Below are 22,669 nucleotides of genomic sequence, written 5' to 3'. Positions count from 1 at the left end.
ATTGTTTTGTTTCAGGGGACATATGGCTTGTATCCATGGCCATGGTTTCCCGATCTTTTTTTTCAATGTTTTGTTCGCGTACATACTCCCTTTCTTTGCGTACATACTCCCTTTCTTTTGCATATTCTACTTGAATAGCCATATCGTGCTCTTGTTGTTTCAAGTCCATTTCAATTCTCATGGCTTGGTGCTTTGAAAGTTCCTCCAAAAATTGAGATGCATTCTTGCTAGAATTACTCCCTCTCTTCGCCTTCGCCGCCTTCCTCCCAATAGGCCTTGGCTCATTTTCAATGGGTGAGTCTTGACTCATCGGGGAATCCATAGGTGAATCCGATGCCGGCGCCTCATGAAGTGGAGTCTCGTTCAAGACTACCGTCGGACCGGTTGGAATAATTTGGAATCTCTTACAAGTCTTCACCACCTCCCAACAATGGGTATGGTTGAAACTTTTTTTCCCTTGCCCAGTAGCACCAAACCACATTTGTGCTTGCATAATCTATAAAAAAAATTAAATGGAAATGCAAGAAAATTTATAAAATATTGGCAATGCAACATGTAAAAAAAAACTAATGGAAATTAAAGAAATTTTAAAAAAATGCAACATGTATTAAAAAAAAACTAGAGACATATTAACAAAATATATAAATTGCAAGAAACATTTAAATAAAAATTAATATGACATAGAAATTAATAGAAGAAAAATGACAAATAATTTACCTCACTGCTAAGGTTTTCTCCGCTTCGATGGTTGTCAATCGCTTTTGCTAAGGCATTTCTCCATTTCCCCAACTCTTTATTAAGAACTTTCCACCTACTAGATAATGCCATTTCTGTACGTGTAGAACCAATTGCCCTTTCACAAAATGCTTGATGAATTTTTTTCCACATATGAGAAAATTTAATCTCATTGCCCGTTACGGGACAATGACTAACTTGGACCCAAGCCTCACACAAGCTAACATCTTCCATCATGCTCCATGCCCCTCCATTTTCATTAGAAGAACCCATAATATGATAGAAAAAAATACAACTTCAAAGTGAAAAAATATTGAATAGAAAGTGAATAAATTTTGAGGAGAAAGTGAACAATAGTAGAAGGAGAAGAAAATATATGAGGATTTGGTGTTAAAAGTGAAGAGTATTGGTTGGTATTTATACACACAAAATTCAGTAATTTTTGTGTATTTTTTTTAAAAAAATTCGATTTTTTTCAATTTTTTATTGCAGAAAAATTGGCTGCCATTGGATTGAAGAAAAAATTCGAATAGGAGCGACCAGAGGCTGCCACGTGTCAAGTAGCCGTTGGCGGCTACTGTAGCGGTGAATTCAAATTTTTTTTTTAACGTTGGCGCGTGCATTGCGGTAAAAAAATTTCGAATTCGAGAGGGCTGACGCAAGCCTGGCGTCAGCAATGACGTCGTCGCCCTCGGGCCCGAGCTCGGGCCGAAATCGCCTTCGGGCCTGCCCAGTCTGGTGGACCCCACGTTCGCCCGGGCTGCTTCTTCACTGCTGGACCTCCTTTTTTTGCCCAAATCCCCCCCAGCCCGAGTCCACCTCCTTTGCTGGACTTGCTCTAATACTAATTATTTTTTAAACTATTCCACCTTTGGCCCAACTCAATAAATTTTTTTTATTTTATGGATAAATAACAATATTGCGTAAATAAAGTTTTCTTTAAAGAAACTCATCAAGTTGGATTTGGGAACTTATGAACCAAGAAAATCCTACTACATATGGGATTCTATTTTTCTTCTTATTAAAAAAAAAAAAGGGCTGTCACTTGTCAATCGGATTTGGAGACTTGTAAACCAGAAATCCTAGTCCTAGTCCAAGTCCTAGTCCTAATCCCAATCCTAATTCTAATCGTATTTGGTTTAGATTCTGAAGTCTCTCCCTTATATATACATAGGTCTCTTTAGAATAAAAACCCAATCTTTTTTCTCTTGTTGTTGAGTTCGATCTTCTAAGGCTTCCCGGTGCTCAATTTTTTTGTTTTGCTTTGTTTTGCTTCTATATCCATGGCTTCCAACAATGAAATTAGAACACCAATCGAGTCACCGATAATGCCTTCCATATCCNCCCCTTGAGTTTTTCCTCCTCACCAAACCAAAATCCGATTGGTACGAAAATATGGATGATGATGATTATTATTATGAGGAGGAGGATGATGATGATGATGATGATGATGATGATGGTGGTGGTGTTGTTTCCTCACTCCTTGACCAATTTGATCAACTTTTCATGAAAACAAAGCCTTCAAATAATTCATGTACAACCCATGTACATGAACACGAGCGTGACAGCCCCAAAAGCGATGATTATACTGTGTCTGTGGATGGTTTAAATCCAACCCTTCATCAAGATCAAGATCTGCACCCACCAAGATCTGCATCATACTTTGAGTGCAACATGTGCATGAAAATGGCAAGAGAGCCAGTTGTGACTACTTGTGGGCATTTGTATTGCAGGCCTTGTTTGTACACTTACAGCTCTCAAAAGGAGGAGTGTCTTGTCTGCAAGAGTAAAGTGTTTAATTCTTTGATCACTCCTATTTACAACTGCAGAGACCTCAATTCTGGCTTCAATGTGCCACCAAGACCAAGTTCAAGAGCCCAGCAAGCCATCTCACGTATCAAGCAATGGCAAAATAAAGATTTTGCTGTCGAAGAAGGTCATCAAATGGTGGGGGAATTAATATACCATTGGCAAGTCTTGGCTGAAGAGCGTCTCGTTCCTCGATCTGTTTATCATTCTGGACTTGTCTCAGCTCAAGAATTCAAACAAGCTGCAGATAAGTGGGAGACAATGCATACCTCTATTGAACATCTACAGAAAAGCAGATCTCAGTGTGCTGCTCACCACTTAGAATTGCAAGGTCTGAGAAACCAAGCTCAAGAGGCAGAGGCTCAGATTGCTAAACTGCAAACAGACCTCAAAACTATCAGAAATAAGGAAAAAGAGGTGCATCTTCAACTTCAAACCAATCTCAAAAAATCCTGGGAGCTGCAAAAACAGATCACCACCACTGCTCAACCCAGATTAGAAAAATCGCATGTTACTATCTTGAAGGGTTCAACACTCCGGGCAGATATGGATGTCAAATTTAAATTCCTCAAAGTCATCTTGACTAGTCTCGTACTGTAATTTTGATATAAGGGCATCTTTAATGGTCTCCTATAATTTAATCTTCTTTTGTTTTATGTATATTTTAAACTTTTAATTAATATTAATTATTTTTATATAGAGATGAAGTAATTAGTATTTATGAATTTTGATTGGAATATGATTGGAGTTCAAATTTTATGAAGCTCCTAAGATAGCTTTTGTGTGTTTTTAGCTATATTTTAACTGAAAAATAGAGAGCATGATTGTAAATGCTCTAATCCAATGAAATATGGAATTTATCGTCTTTCTGCCTTAATCACAACTTGGTTTCTTGCATTGATGAAAAAGAGTTACTTTACAACCATATAAATGGCTTAAGCAATATTAAGTGCTCGTTTGACTTTGATTATTTGAGATGATAAGTACTTTTTAAAAAAATTTAAAAAGTGCAGCCCGATTGTTAACCTATGAGAAAGCAATAAATAAGGTTTCATTTTCTGATAAATTTGAGGCGCTGGGTTTTAATGAATTTTCAAAATTCCGAAAATACCCCTATCTATTTTCTGGCTCACTTGTCTGGGTGCGTCGTCTCCTTCCCTCACATCACGTTGCTTCTTTGCGCCATCTCTTCACATAGCCCACTCCTCTCCTTTTCTTCCATTCTGCCTACAGTTTTTTCTTGTTGGATCAATTGAGGCGCACTGCTGAGCCACAAGACTCAGGTAAGAGGCATATTATGTTTATTTCTTTTCAATTTCAATCTTCCCTCTTTCTCTTTAATTTATAGGGTTTTAACTACCATTGTTGTTGCTATTGGTTTTCTATATCACGTATTGGCATGAGAATGGCATTTTTCCATTTGGGTTTTAGGGTACTGCAGCTCCCTATCTATCTTCAAAGCTAGATAAGGAGCTGCAGTGCAGATAACATAGAATCTGGAATTGTCATAAATTATAGTGTAGTTTGAACTATGTGGTTCCCTGTGGGAACTATTGAGAATAGTTGACCTGTTTTGCAAATACTACAAAGTTGGATTAAATAACAAGCAGTACTAGAAAAATAAAATTATACGACGAAAAGGTTTTGGGAATTCAGTCCTCCCTCCGTCCATTTCCGATTTTCACAGGCAGCGCAACTTCACTCTCCATTTCCTTTCCCTTCCCAGGTAACCCTAATTCCAAAAACCTGACCCGAAAATATATACATATATTCATACATAGTTGTCCATATGTGGATATGCGTGATGTGTGCATATGGCCATATAGCTCAGTTTGTTTCTCTGCAGCTTAGCGACTTCGCTTATCTGAAATAAATTATATTTTTCCCTTTTTATTTGTATTAGGTTCATATCTGCCTGTGTTATTTCTCTGGCCTTTTGTATAAATGCTCATGTGGGTTTTAGATGTTTCAAAGGTTTCTTTTCATTTTCAAGGCATGTGGGTTTTTGCTATTGTAAATTTGTCACTTTTTTTTTTTTTTTTGAATTTTCATTTGGTAGCAGAGAAAATGCGTAATAGTTAATGATAATTTCCAATATTCTTTTGTGTATTTTACTTGTGGCTATTTGATTTGGGTTGTTCTGTTTGTGGGTTTGACAGAGGTAACTTGTTGGAAGTGCCTGGATTTTCTTTATAAGGTTGTCCACTGTCTAGTTGCCTTTGTAGGATTTAATTCTTTGACTATATTGTATCAACTATTCTCCCTTTCTGTTCAAGCATCATGCCTTCTGTATAAATTTTATTTTTGACATGTAATCCAGGTTTGTAGGGTTGTTAAGTGGTTGTGCCTTCTTTGACTAGATGTTGATAATTGCTTCATAAGCTAACTAAAGTACTTCACACTTTATTGATTTGTACAAATGGGTGAAATTAGATGAAGGCTGAGAGTTATTTGTGGAGGAATCAGGAATGGGTGTTCTTGTGTGCTCTTTTCTTATGTGCTACTCTACTTCTTCTCTTTCTTATGAAAATAAAGTTATTTGTTCTTTCCTGATTCATTTTCATATTTTGCAACTCATATCAGAGAAAAAACCCAACCCATTCTAATTCTAAGAGTCAGGGAACAGAGACAAAGATGGCAAAGCGTCTAATTTCAACCTTTAACCATGGGCTAGTTGGCAAACTCTTTTCCGAGTCCTTCACCAAGGTAGCATTACCTTGATATATACATATTTGTTTATGCATTTATTACATGGATCTGATAGTATGTGATGCTGTGTTGGTGTTGGTTGGGTTGGTTCGTTTGGTATAGCTGAACTCCGGAAAGGCAGCGGCTGTGGGATTGGGTAAACAGGACAAAGCAGGTTACAGTACGCAGGCCAAGCAAGAGTATGTATCTTTTACGGTGTTACTTTTTTTTTCCATGAATATTTTGTCGCCATGGTTTATGTTTTATTTCTTTTTGGCTACTATGTTGTCACCACACTTGTGTTTGTGTATATGCTTTTATATTTTTTTATTGGTTTTTTTTTTTTTCCTTCTCTTCCTCTGTTCTTATGGTATTTGGGTTTTGGGTTGTGTTTGTCTTTTGAGTAGGTCTCATTTTTACGACGGTGCTTTTGTGGATGCATTCTTGATGAAAATGAAGAACAACAAAGATCTTCTTATGAATAAGAAAATTTGGTCGCGGAGATCTACAATTTTGCCAGAATTCGTGGGTTCTACAGTTCGTATTTATAATGGAAAGGTTCATTTTCGTTGCAAGATCACTGAAGAAAAGGTTGGACATAAATTTGGAGAATTTGCAATGACACGGAAACGTAGAGTTCATGCTAAAACTACTGGACCAGCAAGACCAACAAAACCAGGAAAAAAAGCAGGCAAAAAGTAAAGCTCTAAGAGCATGCGTATGTGACTCAAAGAATCTGAATCACTTCTCATGTTCCGTCTTTTTTGATCTTATAATGTCAGGTTTATATTGAAATTCTTAACATATCTGATTCTATCTTAACACATGAGCGATTTGGTTGGACATTTCCTGGTAGGTGGTTGTGTTAGGTTTTGATCCTAGTGTATTTTAATTCATTGTTGAAATTTTCTCAGTGGATGCTTGCAAGCTAATACTTTCGGTAAACACAAGTGTTTGGTTTGTTATTTGCATTGACAGAGATGTAGTTTGTCCAAACAAAGCTATTTGATTTCAAATAAGTTATGAATACCATTTTCTCCTTACTTTGTTGGAAGAAATCCAATGCTGGAACCAGCTTTTCCATGTGAGCTAGGTTAGCTTGGTTGGAAGAAATATTTTGGTACTCTTTTTCCGGTTCAGATCCACCATTTGATTTTAATTTCTCTAAACAAAAATAATTTGCCTCGTAATTTGTAAATGTGGTGAAGCCAAAACCCAACCAAAAAAAAAAAAAAAATCTCAATTCTTTTTTAAAGTAAGGAAAATTAAGATGCCATTGCCTATTTTCTGCAAAAATACAAAAAGCCCTTCTGCGCACAAATTGTACCTTCTCGTAAATTAATATTCCTGGAAGAAAAACAGTAAGGCTATTCGTGTAATTTTGAAAATCTAAATGGAAAAAAAGAAGAAAAGGAAAAACACCTGACACACTCGTACAGAGAAAATGGAGGATGAAACTTGGAGAACAAGTACAACACAAGCTAAGGGAGAAGAAAATATTAAAACAAAAATTGAGAATGGAGAAAAAACTTCCCAGCTCCCAGTAGCATCTGTACGGTGAGCGACTGTAGCTCAAGGTCTCAACTTCTCAGCTGTAGGTAGAACAGAAAGCTGGTGCCGAGTTGAGTGTGATGGGCAGAGGTAGAAAGAGGTCAGGGAAAGACCCAGAAGCGGGTTTTGGAGAAAATGATAGGGGTTTAGAGAAGAAAGAGGGCGTTTTGGAAAATCAAAATGGTGGGACAAAATGGGTAGGTGAAGAAGGTGATGGGGTTGCTTTGAGTTTGAAGAAGAAGAAGCGTGGTGGAGCTTCGGCGGGTGAGAAAGTTGTGGAAGGTGGGGATGGAGCAAAATGGGAAGAGGGTAAAGGCAATTGGGTTGCTCCGACTTGGAAGAAATATAGTAGGCGGAGGAAGAGGGACAGAGATTTGGTGCCTGAGAAAGTTGGGGAAGGTGGTGATAGAGGTAGAAAGAAATGCCAAATGTGTTCTGAGAATCGGACTGGGAGTGATGAGAAATGGGGTCCAATGGGTCTGGGGAATGAGAAAGTTTATGTCTTTAGTGAGTTGGACTCTCAAGAAGGTCAAGAACAAGGAAGTACTGGTTTTAGTGGCAAGGAAGTTGAAGGAGCTTCAGCAAAGAAACGTGGTAGACAGAGTAAGAAAAGTGAGAAAGTCAAGGCATCTGAAAGGGGAATGGAGAAGCTTGTCAGTGGGAATTGTATTGTTAATAAGAAGAGTGCAGTATGATGCTTGTAATTCTCTGTTTTGTGATTGTTTTCTATTGTTGTGATTATGTAATAACTTCTGATTTTGGATCTAACAGTATGTTGAGAAGGTGTCTTTGATGTGCCATCAATGTCAGAGGAATGACAAGGCCAGTGTTGTTCGGTGCAGAAGGTGCAAGAGAAAGCGGTTTTGTGTCTCTTGCCTAAAAAAATGGTATGGATTACTTGCTTGATCTTCTTATTGATTCTTCTGATTACTAACTTCTAAAGATGGTTGATTTTTTGAATTAGTTTTGTTGGACTTCCATCATTCTTTGAAGTGAGTTTTATTAGTAAAATCCAGTACATGTATCTTGAACTGATGTTTGTGGATTTAATTTTCGAGCAACTTGTTTTTGAACAGGTTTTTGGAAAATTATATAAATTTCTTAGCCCAAGTACTAATTCATTCTGCTATTGTAAATTTAGTTAAAATGAGTTATATGCTGTTTCCCAAAAAAAAAAGAGTTATATGCATTTGACTAAATATGTAATCAAGCAATATAGATGCACTCCCAGAAAACTAATTTCCTTTACTCTGTAAATTGCTCAATATTTGTTAATAAAGGTTTTAGAATCAACTTTAAATTAATGGGTGGAACGTGGGGTATGTTAGGACTGGATCTAGTACTGAGGGAAGTCTCTTTTTATGTGTAATTGTAATACTCCAAATATTTTGAATTGATATTTGAAGTTTTTCTTTACATAGTTTTTATGACTACTTATTTAGAAGTTTTGTACTGTATAGGTATCCTCAGATGCCAGAGGATGCTATTGCTGAGGCTTGTCCTGTATGCCGTGGAAATTGCAATTGCAAAGCATGCTTACGCTTAGATGTACCTAAAGTCAGTTTATCCTTCTGCGGACATCTCCTGATTTTCACCTCATGCCTGTTCATTTCATATGTTATTTATGTGAAGTTTGATAAAATCTTATGGTTTTCACTGCAAAATTTTTTTATGTGTCAGCTGCAATTCTGCATTAGCAAAGATAAAAAAGTTGAGCACTCAAAGTATTTGCTCCAAGTACTACTTCCATTCTTGAAAAGAGTTAATGATGAACAAATGATTGAGATGGAGATCGAGGCTAGGAGACATGGTATATTCTGTTTTTGTCAGACAGGTGTTGGAACTTATTATATGGAGTTTGTTGATGATACAAATAAAACTGCAGTCCAAGAACTGCAAAAACAAGGACTGAATTTACTTGAAACACTGTTGGAACCAAGAGAACAAACCCACACAGAAGTTCATTGTATTTAAAGGAAAGTATTAAAACTTCCTATTGAAATTTGATTACGATACGTAGTGTTCTTCCTCTGTTATGGTACCAGCCTTAATGCACCTTAAACTATCCGCTTAATTTACCAGCTCTTACATTTCCTAGATTTCATTTGTTATAATGATTCACACCCCACCTAAAAAGTTCGCAAATTTCCAATGTCATCTAATATTTTGAAAAGGAGGGTTATGATTTATAACTTTGTGTTAAAGTGATTACAATGAAGTGTTTTTCCCCCCCAATAAATATAATTATTTTGGGTGTGGGATGTAAGATTAGAAGATGGCTTTGCATGAATAGATTTTGGGCGAAAGGAAGCAGGTTTGCAAATGACATTGCCACACACACAGGCACACATAGGTATATTCTTTATGTTACATTAATTTGTTTTATTCAGATTTTCCTAGTGGATGTTTGTTGATTCTTCCTTGGAGTTGATTCTGATTGTAGAAAAAAAAACGTGTGAAATTGGTTCTTTAATTTGCAAAATAAGTGATCAGTGTGATATTATTATCTTTATCACCTAAGACCTAACACAAAATATTAACAAAACTTTCTGCATCTTTGTAATTTGCTTTTTGGATGTCAATTGGGACAGGGCTATCTCTTTCGGAGCTAAATATACAAAGATCATATTCCTCCTATGGTGATAAAGTGTACTGGTAGAGCCTTTACCAGAAATTTATTCTATTATAGATTTGTTCCGTATACCTATTAAGGATCCAATCTTAACTTTTTTGTTTTCTTTTTCAGCAACAACTGCAAAACTTCTATTATTGATTTATACAGAAGCTGTCCTATATGTTCATATGTTCTTTGCCTCATCTGTTGCCGAGAGATTCGAGATGGACACCTGCTGGGAGGTGGGGAGGAAGTGATTATGGACTATATCAATCAGGGCCTAAACTATTTGCATGGTGAAAATCGGGACGCTGTAGAACTGCCTTCAGAAACTAGCCACACTTGTCGTACAGGGTCAACATCCGAGAGAAAAGCAAATTTAGATGGAAGTATTTTTTGCCCCCAGAGAACAAGGATGGCGGCGGTCAAAGTTTTCTAGAATTGAGATGCATGTTTTCTGAAAATGATGTCAGAGAGTTGGTTAAGAAAGCAGAGGAAATTGCTCAAACTTACAAATTTACGCACTCAGCTGGAATTTCTGCACAACAGTGTTCATGTTCTAATTCTGCAGGTGTTCTTGACTTGAGCAGCAATAAGTTAAGGAAAGCAGCTTCTCGAGAGGGTTCTGATGACAACTTCTTGTACTGTCCAAGGGCTGGAGATATCCAACATGAGGAGTTTAAGCATTTTCAATGTCATTGGATCAGAGGTGAGCCTGTGATTGTGAGCAATGTGCTTGAAACTGCATCAGGTCTAAGCTGGGAACCAACGGTCATGTGGCGTGCTTGTCGTGAGATGAAACATACTAGGCATAAGAAACATTTGGAAGTCAAGGCCATTGATTGCTTAGATTGGTGTGAGGTCAGTTGTTATGACTTTTAATTCCTCAGTACTTTCTGGTGTGAGGTCAGTTGGATTGATGTAGGATGAACTTCTGAACATACAACTGAGGACAGTTGTAATTTGGTTTTGTTTTGATGATTTCTTTATCAGAATGTTGTTGGATCTCTTATCCACCAAGCTTTTGTACCTTGTACTATGGCTATATGTTTATCTTTCGTTTCTGGTTCTTTGTTTTAATAACTTTTATTTCTTGTAAGAAAAACAATTGATCAGTATTGTTTGTACTTATTTGTTCAATTGCTAACTACTGGTCGTTATGTTGTTCTTAATCTGGTTCACTATTTAAGTTCTAGCAAGAGAATGCTAAGAAGAAACATATGTACAGGTGTTGTCATCAATTTCAAGTTGATATTTTGATGGTGCACCTTTTATGGGGGTTTCATTTTTTTACTGGTTTGTGCAGTTTAAGTAAGCATATATTGGTCACTGGTTTAAATTATAATTTCTTATCATATATTCTTCTTTGCTCATGACTTGTGAGTTATACGATATTTTGTTTATTCATGTGTCAGACATTTATTTAGTGTGTGATTCATTAGGGAAAGAGGAAGACCAAAAATAATATAGATGGAGTGATGATGGATATAGTTAACTATGAACCGAGTCAAAGCTAATTAGTATGCTCACCCATCCATGTATTAAGAAATTCAGAATAAGAACTTAGCATGAAATCAAGTTAAATTACACTTCACTCAAACTCTGAATATAGGAGAGCTCAATTACTGATTAGATCCCTTAGAGTTTTGGGTTTGTTCAAACTTAATGCAAGTTCTAAACTCAGGCATTGAAATAAAATGAAGAACAAGGTAAGATTGTGCTAGTTTGCTGGAAAATTTAACTGAAAAGTATGGATGAACTTGATCATTAAAGAAAAAAAGAAATTCAAGAAACATGAAATTGTAGGCTGGGACTGATGAAGGGAAAGAAGTAAATAGAGATCATAGCAGAGTCTGGACTCACACCATGTGTTTCACACCCATACTTGGTTTCACAGAATACCTTCATATTGCAAAAGAAAGGTAGCGGCCAAAGAAGGATTCTGGGAGCAAAATTCAATTCATGTCACGCCTTTAGACACAACGTTAAATTCAATTCACCTCATGCCTTTAGACACAAATATTTATAACCATTTCTAATGAAATCCTCTGTTCACTGTATTGCTTTTATTTCTAATCTGCTTCTGTTTGTGTAGTCTCTTAAGATATTTGATAATCCCTCAGTTGATTTTAACGTTGGCCTTTTTTCTTAGGAGAAAGAAGAATTCTTGATTGAACGTCTTTCCATTTTTTGTTCTGATATAGCAATCACTCTTTAATTGAAAATTAAAGACTGTAAAGTTTTCTTGATGGTTTGATTTTTATTTTTTATATAAATTTTATTTTGAATGCAGCTAGATATCGGTATCCACAAGTTTTTTTACTGGATATTCAAAAGGCCGTTTTGATCGGAAAATGTGGCCGCAGATGCTAAAACTCAACGATCCGTCCCTGGATGACTTTTTCAAAGAGCGCCTTCCTCGTCACTGTGCCGAGTTTATTTGCTACTTGCCGTTTAAGGAATATACTCATCCTCACAGAGGCTTTTTGAACCTTGCTGTTAAATTGCCCAAGGAATGTGTAAAGCCAGATATGGAACCAAAGACATATATTGCTTATGGTGTTTCCGAGGAGCTTGGACGTGGAGATTCTGTAACCAAGCTTCACTGCAATTCCTGTGATGTGGTGAGTTTGGCTGTTTTGCATTTCTACTTTTTTTTTTTTTCCTCTTTGGGTGGGGGGGTGGGGTGTAGGTGCTGCGCATAGCTGTGTTTACTTCCTATCTGACCTTTCTTATAGGTTGGAGTTTTCAGTTGGGTATGTATCTTTAAAAAAATTTACTACCTGCCCATAATTTTGTAGTGAAAATCTAGCAAAGCTGGTTTGCAGTTTGCTATTCTGTATCTGGTTTGAGGTTTGTTATACTTTTATGTAAGACTTGCATTATTGAATTTTTCTTTTTTTGGCATATTTGTTTTCTGGCAGAAATCACTGTATATTTAGTTCTAGCTTTTTGCAAGATCAAGGTTTTTTTCCTTTGCTTTTCTGCACATTGTAACTTTCAACGTATGTTGTCTTGAATAACCTGTTTCAGGTGAATATTGACACATACTGCTGAATTTACCCTTACTCCCAAGGACATTGGAACTATGAAAAGGTTGAAAAAAAAAGCACATTGAACAAGACAGAAGGGAAATGTTTGGAAATTGTCGGACTGTGCATGACAATGTTGGTAGTAACAAGGCTGGCGGTGGCAGGGCTGCAAATGATAAGAATTTTTTTTTTTTGAAGTTGACAATCAAAACAAGGGTGCAGCTTTTCATGAGCTGACTGATCCAGCTGTTCAACCTGATGGTGATTCTTGTGTTTCTAGTTTGAATGCTGGAAGTTTTAAAGAGGGATCCAAGTCTGAAAAGAATGTAGAGGGTGGTGCTTTATGGGACATTTTCCGGCGAGAAGATGTTCGTAAGCTGCAGGATTATCTCCGGAAGGACTACAAGGAATTCAGGCATACCTACTGTTGTCCGCTGCCACAGGTAATTAATTGCTCATTAATTGTTAGGGTTGACGTATTTGAGCTAGGAGTGAGAGAGGGGGAGAGAGAGAGACAGAGAGAGACAGAGAGACAGAGACAGAGAGACAGACAGAGACAGAGACAGAGACAGAGAGACAGAGACAGTGAAGGTTCAGCCCATATTTAGGCAAGTATACATTAATTCATACAAGAGCAAAAATACATAAGCATCCCTAACTCTTACAAAATATGACAATAAGAAAACTCGACTGGCTTTTATTTCTAGACCGAGCCCATACATGAGTATGAACCAGTTTGGAAGGGTTGGTTATATGAATATGTTCTCTAGGAGAATAGGACATATGATGGTGATGGTATTTCTAGACTAGACAAGGATTCAACTGCTGGCTGGGTTTAATAGACCTAAATGAGCAATGACCAGGACTAGACAAGGAGCTAGAAATCATGGAATACTGGCTATCCTTCTCATGCCCTTCACCAATCTTCTTCTTTGTGAAAGACTAATAGGATGTTAGCCTTTAAAGATCTCCTACTCCTTATTGACTTGTAGGGCAAACCAAATGAATTAGAATTATCATGGCACTACCTGCAAACGAGCATGATGAGGAAGAGTTAATTTGGAATAGGATTATTGTTAGCTTTTGTTTCCAGTTGCAAAATTGTATCCCATTTGAATTAGTATTTCAAAAAAGGAAAGTTATTGATGTATTTTTGTTTATATGAACATTCCTTCATTATATATTAGTTTCTTTTTGTAGGTTATTCATCCCATACATGATCAGACCTTAGAGCACAAAAGGAAGCTCAAGGAAGAATATGGTTGCTCCATTGTATATCTATGTATAGTTGGATTGAAATTTATAATATATCTGGGTTTCAAATTATATATCTTTTGTTGTTGTGCTATCTAATAGGAATTGAACCATGGACATTTATCCAAAAACTGGGGGATGCTGTTTTAATTCCGGCAGGATGTCCACACCAAGTGAGAAACTTGAAGGTAACTTGTAGTACAAAAAGAAAAATGCTTGCCTTCCATCTGTGGTGTACCATTTCACTTCTTTTTCTTTGTTACAAGGGAGGAGGGATTCGAACTCTGGCCTTGGTTTGGGGTTGGAGGCTTGAAGCTAGGACCCATGGTGTAACATTTTTTAAAAGTAACAAATAAATCCATTTTTCTCTGTGTTCAAAACCTTTATTTTAACTACATCTACCCACTTCATTTAAGCTATTCTACCTCATTTGACTCCTCATGACATGGAATAAGATATTCTTTATTAGCTTTCTTGATAAGTTATGAAGAGACCCGTTCCTTCGTTTAAGCCTTTCAGTTTCAAGGGTGATATATTTATTGTCTATGTAAAATTGGAAAGAAAAAATTAGTATCTTTGAGACTTTCTAGGTTCTGTTTATCATTCATAGACCGTCTCTGTACTGAATTCCTATCAATCTTGCAGTGAACACACAACACATCATCTCAGATTAAAAAAATGCTTGATGGTCAATGTAAAATTTTATTCCTCTGTTTGTGAAATATGAAATTGTTTTGTATTGATTGGTCCATATACATAAATCTTGACAATACTAATTTCTCCCCAGTCGTGCATTAAAGTCGCACTTGAATTTGTCTCTCCTGAAAATGTTGGGGAGTGCATACGGTTGACACAAATGAATTCCGCACACTTCCACAAAATCATAGGGCTAAAGAGGACAAATTGGAGGTACGCCGTCTTCTGTAGACAAATATGTTTGGTTAATCACGCCATTCTTATGTCACTTGTTATAATATGAGTTGTAAGTGGCCTTTTCGTTCTGTGGGTCGGTATGATTATTCAATCATTATTGTCTAAAGAAGCATCCTTATGTACTTTTTGTATTCATTTTTTTCATACAAGCGATATTAGGGGAGGGGGAAATCGAACCTAATTCCACAAATCATTAAGCTACAAGCCCCTTACCTTTAGGTGAATGCTTAAATCTTTTTGAATGCTTTTGGGGAGGGGGGGAGAGGCGGCGGCGGGGGGAGGTATATTCATTTTAGGTTAATGATTTGTGGTGTAATTTTGAGGTTTTTGTTAACATATGGTATGCCTGTTTCAGTTATTTCCTTTTTCATGTTCTGTTGGTGGGTATATTACAGAGATAAGACCTAAGTGACCATTAACTTCAAAACAATTCCAGTTGGGACAGAGGGCTAGGATATTGTGGTGGATGCAGGATAATTATTTGATGCGAAATAATTTTTTTTTTTTGTTTGTTATAAAGGGCTTATTATTCTGATCCTCTTGAGACAGGTGAAGAAAATGATTGTTCATTCTGTGCGTTGGCTTGTGAAGTATTTGAATCAAAATATGAGGTTAGTGAACTAGTATAAGTTGATGTGTAGTTTAGATATTGCGTTTATGTATTAATGGAATATGAACATAGGGTTAATTCTTGTTTTATTGGATTTTCTTCTTTCAATTTTGTTTTTGGGGCTCCATGGCTTCAGACATGTATGCAGAGATGAATCTGGAGAAAGCCAGCAAGAAGGAATGGCAGAAGAGGGTGAAGTCCAAGCTGTTGACAAGCAGCCCACACAGAAAGACAGAAGGGTTGAAGAAGAGGAAATGCACTTGGTTAAAGAGCAGCCTTCACCTGCCCCTGTTGTACAATGCAGAACTGTACATGCATGGAGAGAGGAAGAATCTGTAGGACAGCAAGACGGAATGGAAAAAGAGGAGGTCCAAGTTGTTGTAAAGCAGCCTTCACAGCCCCCTGTTGAAGGAGGTAAAACTGGGCATGCATTGGAAGAGGAAGAAGCTGGAGGACAGCAAGAAGGAATGGGAGAAGAGGAGGTCCAAGTTTTTGAGGAGAAGCCTTCACAGTCCCCTGTTGAACGATGTAGAACTAGACATGCATGGAGAGGGGAAGAAGCTGGAGCACAGAAACAAGGAATGGTAGAAGAGGAGGAGGTCCAAGTTGTTGAGGAGCAGCCTCCACAACCCCCTGTTGAACGATGTAGAATTGGACATGAATGGAGAGACAAAGAAGCTGGAGCACAGCAAGAAGGAATGGTAGAAGAGGAGGTCCTCCTAGTTGTTGAGGAGCAGCCTTCACAACCCCCTGTTGAACGATGTAAGATCGGACATGCATGGAGAGGGGAAGAAGCTGGAGGACAGAAAGAAGGAAGTGGTGATGAGGAAGAGGTCCAAGGTGCGGAGGAGCAGCGATCCTCCTCACATCCTGCACAGTCCACTGTTGAACGACGTAGCATTGGACATGCACTAAGAGAGGTGGAAGGAGGACAACAAGAAGGATGGAAAGAAGAGGAAGAGGTAGTTGTGGAGAAGCCTTCACCATCGTCACAGTCTGGAGGAGACGAGGAAGAGGTAGTTGTTGTGGAGAAGCCTCCACAATCATCACAGTTTCGACACACCACTGTTGATCTTGTTACAGTGGTGCAGCATCTCGATGGCCTCGTGGAACGCATTACACATTTTGAACAGACAATGGAAGAGAGAGATAGAGTGCAGCATCCTGAATTCCAGCGCATACGTTCAGATTTATTGAATTTATCTTCCCGTCTTGGTTTCACATCTCACCCGAGAGAGCCTGGCATCCACCATCCTCTCAACAGCTGAAGACCAAAGACCTTTAAATTTTAGGATTTGTCATTTTGATGATGTATGCAAACTTTGGATCAATGGTTCACTTTTTGTCTTAGTGTACTTAATCAATGACAGTTGATTTTGGAATCAAATTCTCATTCTGTGCTGTGCCCTCGACGTTCAAATTTTCAGTCCGGCTTGGTATTTCTTCTTGCACGATCTCCAATCTTAAAACTCTGGTTCAAGATTTTATTCATGAAGCAGTGGCTATCCCTCTCCTCATTTTGCTCATGTTTTTCCTTCTTTAGCTTCAGAGGTTCAACAGATGCATCTCCATTTGATTGCCCATGTTGCAGATTCTTGGTGTTTAAGACTGGGACAATGTCATTTGTCATAGGGCCAGCCGTATCCAATCTCATAAATATGTTGTAATTTGAAAAGCTTAGCTTGGTAGGCGTTTTTATGTCTCTTTTGTTTTTGTTTAGGAATTGCTGATATTCTCCACGGCTACTCAAGCACTTCGATTCCACATTTTTTATTTTTTAAAATAATAATAATAATAAACACTATGCTTACTCCAGCCACATTTTGTATTTCACCTTGATCTCTTAGAATTTCACCCTGAAGTAAATAAATGAGAACACATTTTGTCAGTGGCATGCATATTGTTCTTTAATGTTTTCCTTGACTTATTCTGCCTATCCTTTAAGCTTAATTTTTCACTCTTGTTGACAATATCGGGAAAGTTTTTAGAACAGCTGCTGAAACTTCTCAAGTCCAATTGCAATGAACTTAAAGAGAAAAAGAAAAAGAGACATGAACACTAGCTATTGGATTCTTGGTCTTTGCCAACACACAACCAATTTGGTATTCAAAACACTAAAATTTATCACACAGAGAGAGAGAGAGAGAGAGAGAGAGAGGTCAACTAGATCTTGATCTTTACCAACTTCAAGTCAAGTTGATACTGTTCATTTGTGCTTATATTTACATCCTAGCCATCACTTTACCAAGCTTCTCAAGTCAGTCACCAATAAAAGGGCATTACCAAATAGAGCATGAAACTTCAAAAACAAGGCAAAAGTTACTTGTGGTATAAAACTATTTATTATATTTGGTTTACACCACTAGAATGATTTGGAGTTCACCAGGTTTTTTGGTAACATTTTGGATGAAAATGTTGGGGTTCACTAGATTGGATTATTGGCAGTGCCCTTTGTGAGTGGCAATTCTCTAGAATTTGTGACAACTCCTTCATTTTCAGTGGATGGGATGGGATGGGATGGGATGGGACAAGAATTAATTCCTATTGGGTAGAAATCTCTTCTTCCTTTTCATAGTAAGAGATGAGCTGAAGTCACTTTCTGGGGCATACAAGTTTGGGACTTGATCAAGAAAATGGAAAGTTTGAAGGGTTGTCTGTACATACATGGGACAACTAGTGAATTGAATCAAATAATGACATGCGGTCCTTGTGGCTGTGTGACATCAATTACAATTATTGGGACAAGTCCCTAAACAAACAAATTATTTCTCTCATAACTTTATTACATATACATATTTCGGGTTACGTGCCGGGGACCGGGGTCCAAATTTTCCCTACTACCTCTCAATTCAACATCCATTATGATAAGAGTGACATTCACATGTCTAGTGTCCAAGTTTTTTTGTGGTTCAAGCTCTATGGGTTCATCTCGGATGCATTATTGTTGATGATGACTTAAAAACCTCTCAAGAAGTGTCAATGCTCTTTATAAGGATAATAACTTCCATGTAAGTCAATCACACATTATCACGTAATAATGTAATTATATATTATCACATAATAATACGTGATTGATTTAAAATACTGTTGCAGTAACATTCTGATACGATGTAGGTAAGTTTTTGTCCTCCATAAAAAACATAAGTTGGTTAAAGACCCACTCCCTCTCCCTGTCAGTTGACCGAATGTCTTAACACAGTTTGAAATATGAAGAGAATTTACATGAAAGAGGAAAGTTTTATTATTATGATGGTAAAGACCCACCTAAAACACCTTCTTGGGTTTTTTGTTTTATTTGTTTCCCATATTAAAAAAAAAATTATATATATAAATATATAATTGGGATATGTTGAACTGCCAAAAACGGTTATAATATTTTGATAAAATTTTCAAGGCATTATATACATGATTGGTGATTAAACGACAAACAAGAACCCAAAAAAATTAGAGCTAAATTACTCTCTTAAAGCTGTCAAGCACAACAAAATACTGAAAAAATTAATCATGGTCCCTGCAATTAATATAACAATTTTAACCACTAATCCTTCAAAGCCAAGTGTTCTCATATATGTTTAAGGATTTCATAATAAATTGTCAAAGTAACATGATAAGCTTGAATCTCCCATACAAAATTGGAATTAAAAGTTAACAATGAGAAAAATAAATATTTTTGAGGAATATGAAAAGGAGTTGAGAACATTTTGCTTGCAGAGTGAACCAATTTGCTGGAAAATCTGTCACTGGTCCCACAGGGCATGTGCTCCACTGTGATCAATTGTGATGCAAATCAACGGCTGAGATCATCACAGCAGATATGTTGATAGCAAATACAAGATACTGATTTTATATATTTATTTAGACAGTGATAAATTAGTAGAATTTCTTATAGGGAAGATATGTATGAGGTGGCAGTTGCCTAGTATTGAATATTCATGCGTGTATGGGCAGCATCCATTGTCTTCTTCCCTGAAATCCAAAACCCACATGAGATATTTCCATGGCTACATAATGTTACTTTGACACATCACCATTATCTTATGCTGTCCTCTGCCAAAGATTCTATCACAGTAGCCATATGAATTGGTCAATTGATTTAAGTTATTTCATTATTATGTTTAATAAATATATATATATATATATTTATATATGTATGTATAAATATATATATTCTGCAGAAGTTGGTGACAATGTTGTAACAGAGGTCAGAGCAATTTGGAGACATAATTGGACCAAGTTGAAGGTGGCATATGAACAAGCTTAGAATACTCAAATATGAGTTTTTTCTTTTTTTTTACAAGCAATACTTAAAGTGAGAAGAATCGAACCTAGAACCTTAGATGCAAGTGTAAATGCTATCTTATCTACTTGAGCTCGAATTTGAAGTTTTTTTTTTTTTTGGGGGGGGGGGGGGGAGATTGATATATATGTACTGTGCTAACTACTATGTTAACATGAACACCCCAACCCTCATAAAATAAAAAGAAGGTGGTTTCAATTCAAATCAGGTGGACGAAGCAAATCTATAGTGAGATTATTGAGAGTGAGGGCCCTGAAAAGTTTTATGTGGAATTCATGGCATGGCAAACCTTATGGCCTACCAATATGTGAACTCATTTACTAAATGTACACATGAAACATGAAAAATGGAAAATGGTTTTGTCACCAGTAAACAAACATATATATATTTTACCATGAAAAAAGAGAAAAAGGGCAAAAGAGAGACCAAGCAAGGGGCAGAAGGAAAAGCTTAGAGAGAGAGAGAGAGAGAGAGAGAGAGAGAGAGAGAGGAAATAAAGCAGATGGGATAAACAAAAACAAAAATAAAGAAAAGCAAAGAATAGCAAATGGATGCAAAAGATGGTCTCAAAGCACACACTACTCTATTCCCACATGGGGAACAAAATAGCTGAACTGTAGTTTCTCTTATGCGATTGGACCCCATGCCTTCTTTATATATATTCTCTTTTTTTTTTCTTTTCCTTTTTTCTTCTTATTTAAATGCTTCTTGTTTTTCTAGAGAATCATAAAAGCCCAACACAAGACCTCTGTTTTTATGCAACACTCACATTCTTTCTCTAACTTTGGAGCTAGGCCCCCCTCCCCCTATCATGGCTAAGCAAATCAACATAGAGAGTGATGCTCAAGAAAATCTCCTTACCTCATCTTCCTCCTCCTCCTCCTCCTCCTCCACCTCCTCAACAACAACTTCTGATTCTTTGGCTGATAAAAACACTCAAAACTCAGAGAATTGTACGTCTCAAAAAGGCTCATCAATAAAAGAGCAAGAAGAACCAAACAATGAGAATGAGCAAGACAACAGCAAGAAGAAGAAGAGGCAGAGAAGCAGTGATCTGAGTGATGGCAAGCACCCGACATACCGCGGCGTAAGAATGCGTAGCTGGGGAAAATGGGTGTCCGAAATCCGAGAGCCAAGGAAGAAATCAAGAATATGGTTAGGGACATACCCAACAGCTGAAATGGCAGCTAGAGCTCATGATGTGGCAGCTCTAGCCATCAAAGGTGCTTCTGCTTTTCTCAATTTTCCTGAATTGGCTCAAACACTTCCCCAGCCAGACTCCAAGTCTCCAAAAGACATTCAAGCTGCTGCTGCTAAGGCTGCAGCAGCTGCAGCTGATGCTTCTGAGGAAAAGCAGATTATTTGTGAAACAGAGGCTGAAGAAGCAGAGCCCAGCAGCAAAGTCAAGCTTCCCATGTCCTCAAATTCAACTTTGTCCATGGACAACATTAATGCTCAAGAATCAACTAGTACTTGTGCTTCAACTGATTATGATGATGACAAATTGTTTGACCTTCCAGATCTTTTCATGGATGGCACAAATGGAAGTGATCAGTTTTGCTATTCTTCTTCAACATGGCATTTGTGTGCAGCTGACACTGGATTCAGGCTAGGGGATCCCTTCTTGTGGGAGTATTAGCTAGTGCCCAGTGTAGAGAGTGAGAGACTATGTATTTACTCTTTTCTTTTTCTTTTTTTATCAAACAGAAATAATTAAGTTTCAAAATTCATCACATTTGGTCACTGCATGGTCCAAAAATAGACACCAGACCAATTCAGAAGAATTAACATTTGCATCTTGGAAATGGGTTTTGTTCAGTTTTGGACCTGCAGCTGCAGAGATTTGAGGATTTTTTTAAAATTAAAAAAAGGAAAAAGAAGAAGAAGAAGTGTGACCATTTGTTTCTTTTCTTATAATTTTCCCTGAGAAAAGAGAAAAAGGACATAATCTTTACTCCAATGGACTATATGAGCAGAATAAAGAGTCATTAGTTTCTTATTGCATGATTGAAGAAACATTTACCCTCCCTCCTGTCCAAGTTTTCTTTACTAAGAGGGTTTCAACTTTCATGGGGTTCAGAGAAGTTGACCATAAAGCTAGCCATCTTGATAGATTTAGATACTTCACAGATTTATGGAAATTTAATGTTAAAATGCTTTTAAAAAGCTACCCCCACCTTCTAAGGTTTAGATTATGCCCTTCCTTCTTTTTCTTTTTCTTTCTTTCAATTCCTCTATCTTGTTGGAAAGATACTGGGAGGATGAATTACATCATGTACTAATGATGTCTTTACAAATCCTTTTCCTTTATCATCTTTTGAAAATTTAGGGAAACTGTTCTGCTTTACGCCATTATGTAATAGGAACACCGTGCACCTATTTGCTTAGCTAATCAGAAACTACCCCCTTCTTTTTTCTTTTTCTTTTTTGAGAGTAAGCGATAATTATATTCATAACTTAGACATCAACAAAGGCGGAACTATGAATTTTTCAACGGGTGGGCTAACTAAAGTTATTGGCTTAAAATCTAATGATAATTTTTCTTGTACTTTATATTTTTTTTTTAGAAATAAAAATATATATTAAAGCATATAAACCACGTTAGTTCATAGCTCCATTAACTAATTTCCAATAAGATTTAACATAAAATAAATACATGTGAAATGCACCCAAAACACACACATAGTATCAAAATGAGAATATGAACCAACAACAAAATTGAAATTGTACACATTCAAGTTGTGCCCTATGATCCTTGAGAGAATTGAAATCTTTTGTTATTGTGTATGAATAGATATTGTCGGCAAATTCTTTTTCGATGTAGACAATAATAGAAACTGCTATAAACTCATTCTTCATATGAATCGCTTGACACCTACACTTTGGACTACCAAATTGAAAAGGGTGTCGTTAAAATGAATATTAATGAAAACGATGAGAAAAAATAGAGTCATAAGTGTTTACTAAGGGATTATTTCTTAATTGAGCAACCAAATTAATCTAAAATCACATTAAAATATATTTATTATATTTTAATTTTCAAAAAGGCTACTTAAGCTAGAGTCCATGGTAGCCTTTAACTTGATTCCGCCGGTAAACATCAAGACCATCAGCTACAAGGTACCCAAATACAAATGTAGAAACGA

The 22,669-nt window shown here is 36.8% G+C and overlaps 2 protein-coding genes and 1 pseudogene across 3 annotated transcripts; all 3 read left to right on the top strand.

Annotated features, from left to right (window-relative positions):
- Positions 1-3,628: 3,628 nt before the first annotated feature.
- LOC117619034 (ribosomal protein S19, mitochondrial-like) lies at positions 3,629-6,275 on the top strand. Its single transcript, XM_034348854.1, has 4 exons — positions 3,629-3,827; positions 5,128-5,250; positions 5,356-5,432; positions 5,640-6,275. The coding sequence occupies exons 2-4, from the start codon at positions 5,179-5,181 to the stop codon at positions 5,932-5,934; spliced, it is 444 nt and encodes a 147-aa protein (XP_034204745.1). The 5' UTR covers positions 3,629-3,827; positions 5,128-5,178; the 3' UTR covers positions 5,935-6,275.
- A 261-nt stretch (positions 6,276-6,536) lies between these two features.
- LOC117617807 lies at positions 6,537-16,628 on the top strand (annotated as a pseudogene). Its single transcript, XR_004584438.1, has 12 exons — positions 6,537-7,472; positions 7,555-7,670; positions 8,244-8,340; positions 8,464-8,593; positions 9,375-9,438; positions 9,530-10,258; positions 11,691-12,021; positions 13,630-13,690; positions 13,786-13,871; positions 14,471-14,592; positions 15,166-15,227; positions 15,363-16,628. The product of XR_004584438.1 is annotated as a lysine-specific demethylase JMJ25-like (transcript).
- A 3,641-nt stretch (positions 16,629-20,269) lies between these two features.
- Positions 20,270-21,256, top strand: LOC117619302 (ethylene-responsive transcription factor ERF034-like). The gene has a single exon (XM_034349221.1). It carries the CDS (start codon positions 20,335-20,337, stop codon positions 21,160-21,162), a length of 828 nt encoding a protein of 275 aa, XP_034205112.1. The 5' UTR covers positions 20,270-20,334; the 3' UTR covers positions 21,163-21,256.
- Positions 21,257-22,669: the final 1,413 nt, after the last annotated feature.

Source organism: Prunus dulcis, chromosome 2 (genome assembly GCF_902201215.1).
Source record: "Prunus dulcis chromosome 2, ALMONDv2, whole genome shotgun sequence".
Lineage (NCBI taxonomy): Eukaryota > Viridiplantae > Streptophyta > Magnoliopsida > Rosales > Rosaceae > Prunus > Prunus dulcis.
Note: the sequence above shows the minus strand (reverse complement) of the source record. Positions and strands in the feature narration are given on the sequence as shown.

Excerpts from the sequence above, each read along its gene's own strand:
- LOC117619302 (XM_034349221.1), top strand. The coding sequence starts at position 20,335 with ATGGCTAAGCAAATCAACATAGAGAGTGATGCTCAAGAAAATCTCCTT.
- LOC117619034 (XM_034348854.1), top strand. The coding sequence starts at position 5,179 with ATGGCAAAGCGTCTAATTTCAACCTTTAACCATGGGCTAGTTGGCAAA. Across the intron at positions 5,251-5,355 it reads TTTCCGAGTCCTTCACCAAG|CTGAACTCCGGAAAGGCAGC; the intron begins GTAGCATTACCT and ends CGTTTGGTATAG. Across the intron at positions 5,433-5,639 it reads AGTACGCAGGCCAAGCAAGA|GTCTCATTTTTACGACGGTG; the intron begins GTATGTATCTTT and ends TCTTTTGAGTAG.